General features: G+C 48.7%; 1 protein-coding gene across 1 annotated transcript in view; it reads right to left on the bottom strand.

Annotated features, from left to right (window-relative positions):
* Positions 1 to 13788, bottom strand: part of SUPT16H (SPT16 homolog, facilitates chromatin remodeling subunit) — a 37136-nt gene that overhangs the window by 9269 nt on the left and 14079 nt on the right. The window contains exons 14-31 of the mRNA XM_082073927.1: positions 12613 to 12705; positions 11628 to 11798; positions 10597 to 10749; positions 10376 to 10522; positions 10139 to 10290; positions 8810 to 8982; positions 6704 to 6794; positions 6555 to 6628; positions 5649 to 5761; positions 5468 to 5533; positions 5269 to 5364; positions 4411 to 4526; positions 4172 to 4325; positions 3381 to 3508; positions 1869 to 2004; positions 1649 to 1775; positions 608 to 726; positions 400 to 525 (exon numbers count right to left, since the gene is read on the bottom strand). Of these exons, the coding sequence (XP_081930053.1) occupies positions 400 to 525; positions 608 to 726; positions 1649 to 1775; positions 1869 to 2004; positions 3381 to 3508; positions 4172 to 4325; positions 4411 to 4526; positions 5269 to 5364; positions 5468 to 5533; positions 5649 to 5761; positions 6555 to 6628; positions 6704 to 6794; positions 8810 to 8982; positions 10139 to 10290; positions 10376 to 10522; positions 10597 to 10749; positions 11628 to 11798; positions 12613 to 12705 (2235 nt within the window). The remainder of the gene's footprint in view (positions 1 to 399; positions 526 to 607; positions 727 to 1648; positions 1776 to 1868; positions 2005 to 3380; positions 3509 to 4171; positions 4326 to 4410; positions 4527 to 5268; positions 5365 to 5467; positions 5534 to 5648; positions 5762 to 6554; positions 6629 to 6703; positions 6795 to 8809; positions 8983 to 10138; positions 10291 to 10375; positions 10523 to 10596; positions 10750 to 11627; positions 11799 to 12612; positions 12706 to 13788) is intronic.

Raw genomic sequence — 13788 nt, 5'->3', positions numbered from 1 at the left:
CCACCCAATGGGGGGTCAATCCACCCAACGAGGGGCCAACCCACCCAACGAGGGGCCAACCCACCCAACGAGGGGTCAACCCACCCAATGGGGGGTCAATGGACCCAACGAGGGGTCAACCCACCCAACGAGGGGCCAACCCACCCAACGAGGGGTCAATGGACCCAATGGGGAGTCAACGGGCCCAACGGGGGGTCAACCCACCCAATGAGGGGCCAACCCACCCAACGAGGGGTCAATGGACCCAATGGGGAGTCAACGGGCCCAACGGGGGGTCAACCCGCCCAACGAGGGGTCAACCCGCCCAACGAGGAGCCAAAGGACCCAAAAATGAGTGAAATGAGCCCAAAACCGCCCCGGTCAGGCCGGTGGCGGCGTCTCGGGGCGCCGGGGCCGCACCTGCTCGGCGTAGAGGTCGTCGCGGTCGTGCATGTGCTGGTGCTTGCCCAGGTCGGTGGTGATCTCGCCCACCTCGGTGTAGAACTGCACGTCCGTGTGGCGCTTCTTGCCGAACATGATGGCGTTCTGGGGCGAGAAAGGGCGGAAATGGGGCCGGGGGGGCGCGGGGGGCGGGGCCGGGGGGCGGGGGGGCGGGGCTTGGGGAGACCTTGAGGTGGAAGTGCAGCACGATGATCATCTCGCCGTCGCAGGGCTGGAACACGGCGTGCTTGATGTTGTTGTACAGGATGTCCACCTTGTCGCCGCGCACCGACGTGAAGCGGAAGCCTGGGGGGCGACAGGGAGGACCATGGGGAGAGCCCAAAAAACAAGGAGACCCCAAGGAACCACCAAGAACCTCCAAAAACCAACAAGGAGACCCCAAGGAACCACCAAGAACCTCCAAAATCCAACAAGGAGACCCCAAAAAAACACCAAGGACCTCCAAAAACCAACAAGGAGACCCCAAAAAACCACCAAGGAGACCCCAAGGAACCACCAGGAACCTCCAAAAACCAACAAGGAGACCCCAAGGAACCACCAGGAACCTCCAAAATCCAACAAGGAGACCCCAAGGAACCACCAAGAACCTCCAAAAACCAACAAGGAGACCCCAGAAACAAACAAGGAGACCCCAAAAACCACCAAGAACCTCCAAAAAACAACAAGGAGACCCCAAAGAAGCATCTAGAGGCCCCAAAAAAACACTAAGAACCTCCAAAAAACAACAAGGAGACCCTAAAACCATCAGGAGACCCCAAAAAAACACCAACAACCTCCAAAAAACAACAAGGAGACCCCAAAGAAGCATCTGGAGGCCCCAAAAAATCCACGAAGAACCTCCAAAAAACAATGAGACCCCAAAAACCATCAGGAGACCCCAAAAACCACCAAGAATCTCCGAAAAACAACAATGAGACCCCAAAAAAACATCAGGAGGCCCCAAAAAACCACCAGGAGACCCCAAAACTACATGAAGAACCTCCAAAGAGACAGGAGGAGACCCCAAAAAAAGACCGAGAACTCCAAAATAACCACGAGGAGGCCCCAAAGAACCATCAAGAGACCCCAAAACCACATGGAGAACCTGCAAAATAACCACAAGGAAGCCCCAAGGAACCACCAGGAGACCCCAAAAAACCACGAAGAAACCCCAAATCCAGGTCCCCGGGCCACCGGGAGGCCCATGTTGGCCAGCGCAGCCCCATACCGTTGACGTGGGCCTCCAGCGACCCCTGCATCCTCTTCTGGGCGATGTTGGGCCGGATGTAGAGGTCCTTGAGCTTGGGGTTGCTGCGGTTGAGGTTGATGACCAAGGAATCCTGCTTGACGATGCCCTGGGGGAGCCAAACGAGCAGCTCGTGATGCTCCTCGACCTTTCGGGGGGCGGAGGAGACGCCACGAGACATCTCGCGGGGGGTTGTCCTCACCTCCTTCTCCTTCTCCTCGGCCTCGCGCGTCTTGTAGCGCTTCTGGACCTCCTTGATGATGCGGAAGGCGTTCTGGAGGTTGACGGCCGGCACCGTCTGCTCGCCCGGCGTCTTCATGTTGGACGCCCGGTAGGTTCTGCGGTGGGGGCGGTGATGGGTGGGGGGACCCCAGGACCCAACGGGACCCAACGGGACCCAACGAGACCCAACGGAACCCAACGAGACCCAAGGGGACCCAAGGGGACCCAACGAGACCCAATGGAACCCAATGAGACCCAACAAAACCCAACGAGACCCAATCAGACCCAACAAAACCCAATGGAACCCAACGAGACCCCATCGGACCCAACAAGACCAAGAAAACCCAACAGGAGCCAATGGGACCCAATGGAACCCAACGAGACCCAACAGGACGCAATCGGACCCAACAAAACCCAATGGAACCCAACGAGACCCAATGGAACCCAACGAGACCCAATGGAACCCAACGAGACCCAATGGAACCCAACGAGACCCAATGGAACCCAACGAGACCCAATGGAACCCAACGAGACCCCATCGGACCCAACAAAACCCAATGGAACCCAACGAGACCCAACAAAACCCAATGGAACCCAATCGGATCCAACAAAACCCAATGGAACCCAACAGGACCCCATCGGATCCAATGAGACCCAAGAAAACCCAACAGAAGCCATTGAGACCCAATGGAACCCAACAGGAACCAAGAGGACCCAATGGGACCCAAGAAAACCCAACGGGAGCCAATAGGACCCAATGGGACCCAACGGGACCCAAGAAAACCCAACGGGAGCCAATGAGACCCAATGGGACCCACCAAAACCCAATGGAACCCAAGAGGACCCCATCGGACCCAACGGGAGCCAAGAGGACCCAATGGGACCCAAGAAAACCCAACGGGAGCCAATGGGACCCAATGGAACCCAAGAGGACCCCATCGGACCCAACGGGAGCCAAGAGGACCCAATGGGACCCAATAGAAACCAACGAGACCCCATTGGACCCAATGGAACCCAATGAGACCCAAGAAAACCCAACGGGAGCCAATGGGACCCAACTAGACCCAAGAAAACCCAACGGGACCCAAGAAAACCCAACGGGAGCTGATGGGACCCAATGGGAGCCAACAAAACCCAATGGAACCCAACAGGACCCCATCAGACCCAACGGGAGCCAAGAGGACCCAATGGGACCCAAGAAAACCCAATGGGAGCCAATGGGACCCAATGGAACCCAACGGGACCCCATTGGACCCAAAACCCAATGAGACCCAAGAAAACCCAACGGGACCCAAGAAAACCCAACGGGACCCAAGAAAACCCAATGGAACCCAACAGGACCCCATCAGACCCAACGGGAGCCAAGAGGACCCAATGGGAGCCAATGGGACCCAACGGGAGCCAATGGGACCCAACGGGAGCCAATGGGACCCAACAAAACCCAACAAGACCCAAGGGGACCCAAGGGGACCCAAGATGGCGGCCGGCTCACATCTCCTTGACGAAGGTGGCCTCGGGGTTGGGGAAGATGTTGCCCTCGTTGCGGCCCAGGGCGCTGCCCGGGCAGTAGAAGTTGATGCGGAGGTAGGTGTAGTCGCCTTCCACCGACATGCTGATGTTCTAAGGGGGGCAAAGCCCAAAAACAGCGTGTCAGCCCAAAAAAACACCTCAGGTGGGACCTCAAAACCACCTCAGGTTCAAGGTGGGACCCCAAAACCACCTTGGGTTGAAGGTGGGACCCCAAAACCACCTCAGGTTCAAGGTGGGACCCCAAAACCACCTCAGGTTCAAGGTGGGACCCCAAAACCACCTCAGGTTCAAGGTGGGATCTCAAAACCATCTCAGGTTCAAGGTGGGACCTCAAAACCACCTCAAGTTCAAGGTGGGACCTCAAAACCACCTCAAGTTCAAGGTGGAGCCTCAAAACCACCTCAGCTTGGAGGTAGGACCCCAAAATTACCTCAGGTTGAAGGTGGGACCCCAAAACCACCTCAGCTTGGAGGTGGGACCCCAAAACCACCTCAGCTTGGAGGTGGGACCCCAAAACCACCTCAGCTTGGAGGTGGGACCTCAAAACCACCTCAGGTGGAAGATGGGACCCCAAAACCACCTCAGGTTGAAGGTGGGACCCCAAAACCACCTACTTTTGCCCTTTTTTCTGTGAATTTCTGAGGCATTTTGGAGGTTTTTTGAGGTTTCCAGGGGCCATTTTAGGGTTTTGGGGGCTCGTTTTGGAGTTTTTGGGGCTCATTTGGGGGTTTTTGGGGTGTTTTGGGGCCGTACCTTGATGGTGGCGATGTGGAAGGGGGTGGCGATGCCGAAGACGGGCATGATGACGGTCTCGTACTTCTTGTCGATGTAGATCTTCATCTCCCTGATGTGCGGCTCCTTGGGCATCAACGCCGGGTTCTTATAGGAGATGTTGGACTTGCGGGCCCTGGGGGGCGAGAAAACACCTCAAGCCCCCCAAAAACACCCAAAACGGTGATTTTTTACCTCAGAAAAGGCGGATTTGGGGTTACTTCTGGATCTGCTGCTCGCCCTTCTGCTCGGTCAGGCGCCGCCGCGCCTCCTCGTTGAGCTGCGTGGCCAACTCCTTCTGGTGCGCCCGGCGCTTCTCCTCGGCCGTCAGCTCGTTCTGGCGCCAAACAACCCAAAATCGCTCAAATTCGCCCCAAAAACGCTTCGTTTCACCCCCGAAATGCTCAAGTTCGCCGAAAAACGCTCCAATTCGGCCCAAAAACGCCCCCAAACCACCCGAATTGCGAGGGGTAAGAGGTAAGAAAGGCGCCCGTCACCCTGGAGATCTGGGCTATAGCTCCTCAAAAACGCCCCAAAATTGCCCAAAATGCACAGATTTCACCCCAAAAATCCCATTTCGGACATTTTGGGGCCCTGTCCGTACATTTAAGTGACAAATAATTGTCCCCAAAACGCCAAATTCCCCCCAAATCGCCTCAAAATCCTCCCAAAACGCTCCGCTAGCTCCTCCTAAAACGCCCCCAATTCGCCCAAAATTGCCCAAAATGCACAGATTTCACCCCAAAAATCTCATTTAGGACATTTTGGCGCCCTGTCCGTACATTTAAGTGACAGATAATTGTCCCCGAAACGCCAAAATCCACCAAAATCGCCTCAAAATCCTCCCAAAACGCCCCGCTAGCTCCTCCTAAAACGCCCGAAATCCGCCCAAAATTGCCCAAAATGCACGGATTTCGCCCCAAAACGCCCATTTCAGATGCTTTTGGGCCTCGTCCGCACACTCAAGCAACAAATTCTTGTTGTTCAGTGTCGCCAAAACCCCAAAATCCCCCCCCAAATTCCTCCTAAACCAGCCCAAAATTGCCCAAAATCCGCAGATTTCGCCCCAAAAGTCCCACCCGCGTGCGCTCGGTCAGAAGAGCCGCCCGGGAGCTGCGCCCCAGAAGATCTTCGGCCTCGTCTTTATCCTCCTCCTCCTCCTCTTCATCTTCATTCTTGGGAAAAAATATCACATTTTAAGGTCAAAATTTCAAATTTTCAAATTTTAGATTGAAAATTTCAAATTTTGGAAGCGAAATTTGGGTGGGATTTGGGCACCTTGAGGAAAATGCCGACGTTCTTGACCTTCTTCTTGACGGCCGTGAGCACGGTGGCCGGGCCGTCCTGAGAATTGAGGTGAAATTGAAATTTTGGGGGAGGAAATTGAAATTTTTTGGGGAAATTGAAATTTTTTGGGGAACATGGAAATTTGGGGTGAAAAAAGGGGAATTTGGGGCACCTCGTCCACCAGAACGGTGTCCCCGATGAACAGCGCGTAGCTCTTCTCCTCCGGCTTCCTCCCCTCCTTGTTGGGCAGCTCCGAGAACCCCACGTTGATGCTGAAAACCATCCCTGCGCGAAATTTGGGGAAAATTTGGGAGATTTTGGGCAAATTTGGGAGATTTGGGGGAAATCTGGGATTGTGGGTGGAAAATTTTGGGAAGGCAGGGGCAAAATTTTGAGAGATCGGGGAGGGAATTTGGGAGTTTGGGGAGGAAATTTGGGATGGAACTTTAGGAGGAAATTTGGGAAATTGGGAGGAAATTTGGGACAAAATTTTAGGAGAAAATTTGGGAGGAAATTTGGGAAAATTTGGGATGAAATCTGGGAGGTCGGAGCAAAATTTTGGGAGATTCAGGAGGAAATTTGGGAAAAAATTTGGGGAGGTTCAGGAGGAAATTTTGGGAAATTGGGGACAAAATTTTAGGAGGAAATTTGGGAAAATTTGGGACAAAATTTGGGAGGTCAAGGACAAAATTTGGGGAGATTCAGGAGGAAATTTGGGACAAAATTTGGGGAGACTCAGAAGGAAATTTTGGGAAATTGGGGACAAAATTTCAGGAGGAAATTTGGGACAAAATTTGGGACATTCGGGAGGAAATTTTGGATAAAATTTCGGGAGGTTGGGGAGAAAATTTGGGAGATTTGGGATGAAATTTTGGGGCTGAAATTTGGGGTGGAGAAAACGTTGGGGTAGTGCGACAGATTTTGGGGATTTGGGACAATTTGAGGGCGTTAGGGAAAGGAATTGTGGCGGGAAAGGGCAATTTGGGGTAGAAAAGCCCGATTTTGAGGCGGAAAGGGCCAGTTTTGGGTCGGAAAGGGCGATTTGGGGCGAAACGCGTGGATTTCGGGGCTCCCTCACCCTTCTTGAGGCGCTGCTGGTTCTTGCTGTTGATGACCAGGGAGCCCTCGCGGAACTCGATGCCCATGGCGAAGCTGGAGAGACCCAAAACCGGCCCTTTTCACCCCAAATCCAGAGCGGCCGGGAGCCCCAAAACCCGCCCTTCTCACCCCAAATTCTTGGTGATCTTGCTCAGCAGCTCCGGCTTCTGCTTCTTGACCAGCTCCATGACGGCGGCGTAGACGTCGCACAGCCGGGCGCCTGCGCGGGGGCACGGCGCGTTTGGGGGGAAACGGCGATTTGTCAACATTTGGAAAATAATTTGAAATTTGAAAATTTCGAACATTTCGAAATTTGAAAATTTTGAAAACTTTGAAATTTGAAAATTTTGAAAATTTCGAAATTTGAAAATTTTGAACTTTGAAAATTTTGAAAATTTCAAAATTTTAAAATTTTGAGATTTGAAAATTTCAAAATTTTAAAATTTTGAGATTTGAAAATTTTGAAATTTTAAAATTTTGAGATTTGAAAATTTTGAAATTTTAAAATTTTGAGATTTGAAAATTTTGAAATTTTAAAATTTTGAGATTTGAAAATTTTGAAATTTGAAAATTTTGAAATTTGAAAATTTTGAAATTTGAAAATTTTGAAATTTGAGAATTTTGAAATTTGAGAATTTTGAAATTTGAGAATTTGGGATTTTAAAATTTTGATATTTGAAAATTTGGAACTTTAAAATTTTGAGATTTGAGAATTTGAAATTTTAGAATTTTGAAATTTGAAAATTTGAAATTTTAAAATTTTGAAATCTGATAATTTGGGATTTTAAAATGTTGACATTTGAAAATTTGCAATTTTAAAATTTTGAGATTTGAAAATTTGAAATCTTAAAATTTTGAAATTAGAAATTTTTAACATTTGAAAATTTGAATTTTAAAATTTGAAATTTTAAGCTTTTGATATTTGAAATTCTAAAATTTTGAAATTAGAAATTTTAAACATTTGAAATTTTAAAATCTGAAATTCAAAATTTTAAAAATTTGAAATTTAAAAACTTGAAATGTTAAAATTTTTAAAATTTAAAATTCAAAATGTTAAAATCTTGAAATTTTAAAATCCATGTTAATTGAAATTTTGAAGTTTTTTGAAGTTTGAAATTTTTGAAATTTGAAGTTTTAGAATTTGAAATGTTTTTAATTCCACAATTTTGAAAATTTTAAAATTTTGCAATGTTGAGAATGTTGGAATTCTACATTGTTGAACTTTGAAACTTCAAATCCCTAACTTTAAAGTTCCAACTCCGAAATTCTTTAAAAATTCCAAAATGTCAATTTTTGACATTTTAAAATTCTGAATTACTGAAATTTTAAAATTGTGAAAATCCACTTTTACACTGTTGAATTTTGAAACCTCAAATCCCTAATATTTTAATTCCATTTTCTAAATATTAAAACTGTGGCATTCCAACTCTTGAAATCTTGAAACGTCAGATTCCGATAGTTTAAAATTTTGATTATTTAAATATTAAAATTCTGAAAATTCAGTTACGTCGGTGAATTTTGAAACCTGGAATCCCCAATTTTAGAATTTCAATTTTAAAATGTTGAAAGTGTGGCATTGCAAATTTCAGTATTTCGAAATGTCAAAATTTCAAAACCTCAAAATCTCGAAACCTCAAATTTTCCAAACCTCAAAATTTCAACATTATTTCCAAACCTCAAAATTTCAACATTATTTCCAAACCTCAACATTATTTCCAAACCTCAACATTATTTCCAAATCTCAACATTATTTCCAAATCCCAACATTATTTCCAAATCTCAACATTATTTCCAAATCTCAACATTATTTCCAAATCCCAACACCTCAAAACCTCAAGATTTCGGAATTCCAAAATTTCAAAACCTCAAAATTTCAAAATTCCAAAATTTCGAAACCTCAAAATTTCAGAATTTCAAAATTTCGAAACCTCAAAATTTCAGAATTTCAAAATTTTGAAACCTCAAAATTTCAAAATCTCAAAACCTCAAGATTTCAGAATTTTAAAATTTCAAAACCTCAAAATTTCAAAACTTCAAAATTTCGAAATTTCGGAATTTCAAGATTTCAAAACCTCAAAATTTCAAAACTTCACAATTTCAAAATTTCAAAATTTCGAAACCTCAAAATTTCGAAATTTCAAAATTTCAAAACTTCAAAACTTCAAAATTTCGAAATTTCAAAATTTCGAAACCTCAAAACCTCAAAATTCTGGAACTGTGTAGTTTTGGTCTCACCGTGCCGCATCTCCTTGAGCATCTCGTCCTGGAGGTGCAGCAGGAAGCCGTAGTTCTCCTGCATGTCCTGCGGCGGGTCCACCATCAGGGTCCGCACCAGGTTGGAGCAGTAGGACTTGTAGCGGATGCCCATGGAGCACGTGATGGCGCCGAAGTGCATGTGGCTCTTGTCGCTGCCGTTCGGGAGGAAACATGAATTCAGGGGGAAAAACGTGAATTTGGAGAATTTTTGGGGGGAAAAATGTGAATTTTGGGGGCAGAAATGTAAAGTTTGGGGGGTGAAATGTGAATTTGGGGGGCTGAAATGACCCATTCCCACCGTTTCATGAGGCAAAATTAGTCAATGTAATGATTTTATGAGGCAAAATCACCCATTCCCGCCGTTTTACAAAATAAAATTAGTCAATATGGACGTTTTTTGAGATAAAATCACTCAATATAACCGTTTTATGAGGTAAAACCACCCATTCCCACCATTTTATGAGGTAAACTAAACCATTCCTGCCATTTTATGAGGTAAAATTACTCAATGTGGATGTTTTCTGAGGTAAAATTACTCAATATAACCATTTTATGAGATAAACTCACCCACTGCCACCATTTTATGAGGTAAAATTACTCAATGTGGATGTTTTCTGAGGTAAAATTGCTCAATATAACCATTTTATGAGGTAAACACACCCATTGCCGCCATTTTATGAGGTAAAATTACTCAATGTGGATGTTTTTGAGGTAAAATTACTCAGTAAACCATTTTATGAGGTAAACTCACCCACTGCCACCATTTTATGAGCTAAATTACTCAATGTGGACATTTTTTGAGGTAAAATTACTCAATACGGATATTTTTTGAGGTAAAACCACCCATTCCCACCATTTTATGAGATAAAATCACTCAATATGGACATTTTATGAGGTAAAACCACCTACTCCTACCATTTTATGAGGTAAAATAACTCAAAATGGCTGTTCTATGAGGTTGAAATCGCCCATTCCCGCCATTTTATGAGGTAAAATCACTCAATATGGCCATTTTATGAGGTAAAACCACCCATTCCGGCCATTTTATGAGGTAAAATCACTCAATATTGACATTTTATGAGGTAACACCACCCATTCTGGCCATTTTATGAGGTAAAAATCGCCTATTCCCGCCATTTCATGAGGTAAACTCGCCCACTCCCGCCATTTCATGAGGTAAAACCGCCCAGCGCCGCCATTTTGGAGGAGCCCCCCGCGCGGCGGCGGCCATCTTGAACCGCCAAAAACCCCTCAAAAACCGCCCAAAAAACCCCCAAAAAGCCCCGATTTCCGCCGTTTCGTCCCCACCTGATGACGCTGAACTTGAGGTTGTAGTTGCCGCCGCTCTGGATGATGGGCGGGTAGCACATCTCCACGGCCGACGGGTCGGCGCCCGCCAGGTACTTCTTCTCCTCGATCGCCTTCTCCACCGCCTCGGCCAGCTTGCTGTGCCGCACTTTCTGCACCACCACCATGACGCCATTACACCAAAACCCAACCTTTTCGCCCCAAAACCCCGCGGACGGGCGGCTCGCTCGCTCCCACCTCGTCGGCGTCCACGATCTCCATGACGCGCTCCTTGAAGAACTTGGTGAAGACCTCGGAGGTGATGGCGGCCGCCTTGCGCATCAGGTTGAGCTCGCCGTCCTCCTTGGCCGCCATGGTGTAGGCGACGGCCGCGCTGATGTCCACCTGCGGGGACGCCATGGGGACAACGTTAGTGGCCCCGTGGCCAAGCCCAAGATGGCGGCGGGAGCGGGACGGACCTTCTCGAAGCCTTCTTTGTTGAGACAGTCGTTCCAGCTCTTCATGAAGTCGCCGGGGAACTTGTCCTTGGAGAAGACGCCCAAGCGCTTCCCGCCCCGGCTGCTCCGCAGCGCCTCGATCATCTTCTCAAAGTTGGCCTTGTTGCTCTCGTTCTGGGGGGAAAACGCGGGGAATCGGGAAAAAGAGACGGGCGAGAGGACACGGGTTCCACCCACAGCCCAACGAGCACCCCGAAGGACCCAGGGCCACCTTGTAGACCCAACGTCCATCTTGTAGACCCAACGTCCATCTCGTAGACCCAACGTCCAACCCCAAAGACCCAACGTCCAACCCCAAAGACCCAACAACCACCCAGAAGAACCCACGTTCATCTTATAGACCCAACGTCCATCTTGTAGACCCAACGTCCATCTTGTAGACCCAACGTCCATCTTGTAGACCCAACGTCCAACCCCAAAGACCCAACAACCACCCAGAAGAACCCACGTTCATCTTATAGACCCAACGTCCATCTTGTAGACCCAACATCCATCTTGTTGACCCAACGTCCAACACCAAAGACCCAACGTCCAACCCCAAAGACCCAACAACCACCCAGAAGAACCCACGTCCATCTTGTAGACCCAACATCCATCTTGTAGACCCAACATCCATCTTGTAGACCCAACATCCACCCAGAAGAACCCACGTCCATCTTATAGACCCAACGTCCATCTTGTAGACCCAACGTCCATCTTGTAGACCCAACGTCCATCTTGTAGACCCAACGTCCACCCAGAAGAACCCACGTCCATCTTGTAGACCCAACGTCCATCTTGTAGACCCAACGTCCATCTTGTAGACCCAACATCCAACCCCAAAGACCCAACATCCAACCCCAAAGACCCAACAACCACCCAGAAGAACCCACGTTCATCTTATAGACCCAACGTCCATCTTGTAGACCCAACGTCCATCTTGTAGACCCAACGTCCATCTTGTAGACCCAACGTCCACCTTATAGACCCAACGTCCCCCCCGAAGGTCCCACCTTCTCGCGGACGAGGAGGGTGATGGCGGGGACGCCGTTGGCGCCCTCGGTGCCCTTGGCCTGCGCCACCTGCTTGAGGAACTCGACCTTCTTCTTGCTGGCCATGAAGAGGATCTTCTCCTCGCAGAAAACCATGATGGTGTCCGTCAGCTCGTACCCGAACAGCCACGTCTGCAAAACGGCCGTTGGGGGCCCGAAACGGGGGGGGATTCCCTCAGAAATGCGGCGGGATTGGTTAAATATGGTGGAATTACCTCAGAAATGTGGTGAGATTGGTTAAATATGGCGGAACTCCCTCAAAAATGCGGCGGGAGTGGTGAAATGTGGCGGAATTGCCTCAGAAATGTGGTGGGACTGACACAAAATGGTGGAATTACCTCAGAAATGGGGACTGGCAAGAAATGGCGGAATTACCTCAAAAATGTGGCGAGATTGGTGAAATATGACAGAATTACCTCAGAAATGTGGTGGGATTGGTGAAATGTGACAGAATTACCTCAGAAATGTGGTGGGATTGGTGAAATGTGACAGAATTACCTCAGAAATGTGGTGGGATTGGTGAAATATGGGGGAGTTACCTCAGAAATGTGGTGGAATTGATGAAATATGGTGGAATTACCTCAGAAATGTGGTGGGACTGACACAAAATGGTGGAATTACCTCAGAAATGTGGAGGGAGCAGCAAAAAACTGGGGGTAGGAGCCCCCAAGATGGTGGAATTGCCCCCAAAATGGTGAGTAGGTTATAAATATGGCAGGAAATGCCATGAAGGTGGCAGGAATGATGAAAAAGGGGGGAAATCGCCTCAAAATGGTGGGGAGACCCCCCCCCAAAATGGCGGGAAACCCAAAATGGGCAAGAAACGCCCCCAAAATGGCGGGAAACCGCCTCACAAAAATGGCGGGAAACGCCAAAGCGGGCAAGAAACCCCCCCAAAAAAGGCAGGAAACCCCCCAAAATGGACGGAAACCCCCCCAAATCGTACCTGGAGCGCGGTGGACTTGGCGTAGACGATCTCCTCGTCCACCCCCACGGCCACCACGATGGCGTCGACCCCCCCCAGCTCCTCCTCCCCTTTCTGGGGGGACACGGGGGGGCGAATCACACAGAATCGACATGAAATGCCCCAAAATCACCCCCAAAATGCCCCAAAATCAGCCCCCATGATCAGCCCCAAACCCCCCCCAAAACCACCCAAAGATCCCCCCAAATCACCCCACAAAATCAGCCCCAAATCCCCCCAAATCAGCCCTAAAATGAGCCCCAAACTACCCCCAAAACCACCCAAATCACCCCCAAAATCAGCCCCAAATCCCCCCCAAAATCCCCCCAAATTAGCCCCCAAATCAGCCCCAAACTCTGCCCAAAACCACTCAAAAATCAGCCCAAAATCCCCCAAATCAGCCCCAAACTACCCCCAAAAACCACCCAAAACCCCCCCAAAACGGCCCCAAACTACCCTCAAACCACCCGAAAATCCCCCCAAATCAGCCCTTAAATCAGTGCCAAACTATCCCCAAAACCACCCAAAACCCCCCAAAATCCCCCCCAAATCAAACCCCAAACCCCCCAAAATCAGCCCCAAAAATCAGACCCCAAATCCCCCATTCCCCACGCCCAAATCCCCCCCAAATCAGCCATAAAATGAGCCCCAAACTACCCAAAAATCCCCCCAAATCATCCCCAAAATCATCCCCAAACTACCCCAACACCCCCCCAAATCAGACCCCTAAATCCCCCCAAATCAGCCCCAAAACGAGTCCCAAACTACCCCCCAAACCCCAAATCAGCCCCAAACTACCCCCCAAACCACCCAAAACCCCCCAATCAGACCCCAAATCCCCCCAAATCAGCCCCAAAATGAGCCCCAAACTACCCCCCAAAATAACCCAAGCCCCCCCAAATCAGCCCCAAAATCCCCCCCAACCACCCAAAACCCCCCAAATCAGCCCCAAAATCCCCCCAACCACCCAAAACCCCCCAAATCAGCCCCAAAATCCCCCATTCCCCACGCCCAAATCCCCCCCAAATCAGCCATAAAATGAGCCCCAAACTACCCAAAAATCCCCCCAAATCAGACCCCAAAACCACCCAAAACCCCCAAATCAGCCCCCAACCCCCCCAAATTGAACCCAAAACCATCCAAAACCCCCCAAAATGA

Source organism: Streptopelia decaocto, assembly GCF_964273445.1.
Source record: "Streptopelia decaocto genome assembly, chromosome: 28".
NCBI lineage: Eukaryota > Metazoa > Chordata > Aves > Columbiformes > Columbidae > Streptopelia > Streptopelia decaocto.
Note: the sequence above shows the minus strand (reverse complement) of the source record. Positions and strands in the feature narration are given on the sequence as shown.